Source organism: Gavialis gangeticus, unplaced genomic scaffold (assembly GCF_001723915.1).
Source record: "Gavialis gangeticus isolate Ggan-Ray unplaced genomic scaffold, GavGan_comp1, whole genome shotgun sequence".
NCBI classification, from domain to species: Eukaryota; Metazoa; Chordata; order Crocodylia; family Gavialidae; genus Gavialis; species Gavialis gangeticus.
This window is the reverse complement of record NW_017728993.1, coordinates 78,869,070-78,872,055: the sequence shown is the minus strand read 5'-3', so window position 1 is coordinate 78,872,055 and position 2,986 is coordinate 78,869,070. Positions and strand designations below refer to the sequence as shown.

General features: G+C 37.1%; 1 protein-coding gene across 1 annotated transcript in view; it reads left to right on the top strand.

Moving 5' to 3' along the window:
• The first annotated feature begins 371 nt into the window (after positions 1-371).
• Positions 372-2,986, top strand: part of ATP6V1G3 (ATPase H+ transporting V1 subunit G3) — a 19,069-nt gene continuing 16,454 nt past the window's right edge. Inside the window, exon 1 of the mRNA XM_019502050.1 lies at positions 372-544. Coding sequence (XP_019357595.1) covers positions 463-544 — 82 coding nt within the window. The 5' untranslated portion in view covers positions 372-462. The remainder of the gene's footprint in view (positions 545-2,986) is intronic.

Sequence of the window (2,986 nt, the reverse complement as noted above, 5' to 3'; positions counted from 1 at the left end):
GCCCTACTACTGACTCTTAGTACCCATGGAAAAATGTATTACAAGTAAAAGGCAATAAATAAAAAAAAATTGACTACCATTCACACTAATTGCGCTAATTAAATTCTGCCTCAACAACACTGGGGTTTTGTTTTTGTTCTCTTGTTTCTGGAAAAAAAGAAAACTATGAGCAGTCTGAGTGTCATTCCCATATTTTCAGTTTAATCCTGGGTAAACCTGTGTTACCCAGAGAAGGAGAGCGTGTCTCTAAAGCAAATTGTGGTTTTCCTGATTAGGCCCTTTGTTTTTTCTTGCACTGCAGCAATCTGGTTAAGACCAGGCTGACTTGGTGCAATCTAATCTAAATGGGTACTATAACACATGTTGACACAACAAAATGCCCAGAGAAGAGATTATTTGATAGTATAAAACTCCTTTGAATTCTCAGTTGTTAAAAAGACGAGCCAGACCCAAGGAATCAGCATGACCAGCCAGTCTCAGGGAATCCAGCAGCTCTTACAAGCAGAAAAACGCGCCAAAGACAAAGTAGAAGAAGCCAAAAAGAGTAAGTATTTGGTCTGGATTTATTGTATTGTCCTATGGAACGCTCATTAGAAATACAGTAGCTTGGTAAAATATCAGTATTATTTCATCTGTACAAAGGATCATGAATTTCCTGCTGCTTCTACTCATTCCTGCTTGCCAGCTCACTCTCACCACTCAAATTACTACTAGTATCACCTGTGATCAGGCAATTAATCCATATTAAAGAGTTTGTTTAGCTCCTTTAGCTCTATCCTAATTTTATTTAGCTGTCACGAGCTGACCAGGCCTATAAGTGGTTTTGTTCTGATAGAAAATTGGGAGACTGTATTAGGAGTATCGGCAACTCTTTAAGAACTCAGAAGTCATCAAGAGTCAAACACCCCCAAATTCATAAGATATAAAAGTAAGAAAAGTTGGGCCCTTGTCACTGGTTTTCTGTCAAATATGTTGCAACCACAGAACATATTTTTTATTCTTTTAATCAAGTTCAAATAGTCACATAATAAATAATATAACTCCTGGAGTTGGATCTTTAAAAAACAAACAAACAAAAAAAAACATTATATATCACCAGTCACAAGAAAAACCATGAGAATTCACACCACTGTGAGGGTTTACCCCAATAATCAATGTAAGGCATGCAGTCAGCAAGAATATACTTAAAATCATGTTGCTAAACATTCAACTCAAGAAAAAAATAGCAAACAAAAAGTTGAGATTCTTTTAAGCATATTAGGTGTCTGGGTATATAAATATGAGGATATTACATTTAAAAGCTTAATTTATCAAAGGCAAACATGGGCAAAAGGAGTAATGAAACAAAGGTAATACGTACAAGAATAGCAAACTCCACTTGCAGCTGCAAATGAACATCCTTAGTATTTAAATAAAACAAATTATCACGTCCCTGCAATCTCTCCATGCATATTCTTCCTCATTTTATGTATGGTGCTCTCTGTGATCTCAGTAGAAGAACATGTAGAATGCACTCCCACTACTAAGTACTTATTCATCAATTGTTGACCTGCCTCAGCTTCACAGGGGGGATTACAGGTGATCTTTCACAGATTCTGAACATGGTTTAGAATACTGTACCTTTAAATTTTATGTTACATGACTGACCTGCAACTGAAAAATGTTAGGAATCAGAGAAGAAAGCCAATCAAAAAAGAGGAAAGAAATGGTGGTATGGAAAGAATGTTTCAAAGCAAAGTTGCTGAGGGACTTAATCAGACCTATATACTGTGTAAGTGTTGTAGAAGGAAATATACTACATGGAAATATAGTCTGTGTTTCAAGTAGAAATGTAGACTGCAGTGTTGTGTCAATTAAGAGACCAGTCCTGCAGCCCTAGTACACAAAACAGTACTGCTATTAATGCAGTCATGTATTGTTTATGTGACACTAACAGTTCACTATGTGCTTTGCCAGTCAAATGGCAGGGTCTGTTCTGAACAGTTAACAATCTACATCTAGATTATGCTCCAGATACATGCATGCAGTGCCATTAGTTAAAAAAAAATTAAAATCTCTGTACGACCATGCAGAGGGGGTTAACAAGGTGTTTCATTCTAGGTGCCCAGGAGTAGGCAGTAAGTTTCTGTCCTCAAAGGAGATAGTTACAGGTCTTGCCATGTATTAACCAGCACAGCTGAGCTGCCCTGGGTGGTATTGTGATTTGTACTGGTATAAGCCAGATCCAAATTACTTTCTCAAAAAACAAGGGGATAGTAAAAAGGGAACTTTCTCTCTCAAAGAGGCACAGCCTGGACTTAAATGAAATCAATGAAAGTTTTGTTTAAGCGCAGCAGGATCAAGCCCCTACTGATAACATGAAATTGAGAATTAAAAAGGCAGCTAACAGTAATATTTCAAATAAAAAACTCAGACAATTTTAAAGTGCAATTATAATCAGGAGCATAAAGTTATGCCCACTACTTGAATATTTTGCTGAATTAAGGTGCAAGATTCGAGTCTTTAGGAAAATACATACATACGTCCATCACCTTAAGCACTGCTACAGAAGATGGGATGCTTCAAGAGCCTCCCTAGCATAAAGCACTTTCCAAAACCCCTTGGAGCCAGAAACTTAAATCAGAATACCGAGTGTTCCTGTCAGTGCTTTGCCACTAAGCTGAGAGTTGGTCATTGAATACAGACAACAGGTTATTGAATGTTTTATCATCAACATGCAAGAAATATATATATTCTTTACATATGTCCCCCATACAGTTTTTAAGCAAAGTATGCTTGTCACCATTTCAAAAGACGGAAAAAATCAACTACAGCATGTAAAAGCAAAATATATGCCCTCTCTCAAAATTGGATGAAGTACCAGATTGCCCACAACCTACAGTTTGATAGATATTTGCCTTTTTGCTAAATAATGTAAGCTTCTCCCACAGCATGGACCATAGCCAGTATGTGGGATGCTAGCTAATGCTGAGAGGTGTCTGTGTAA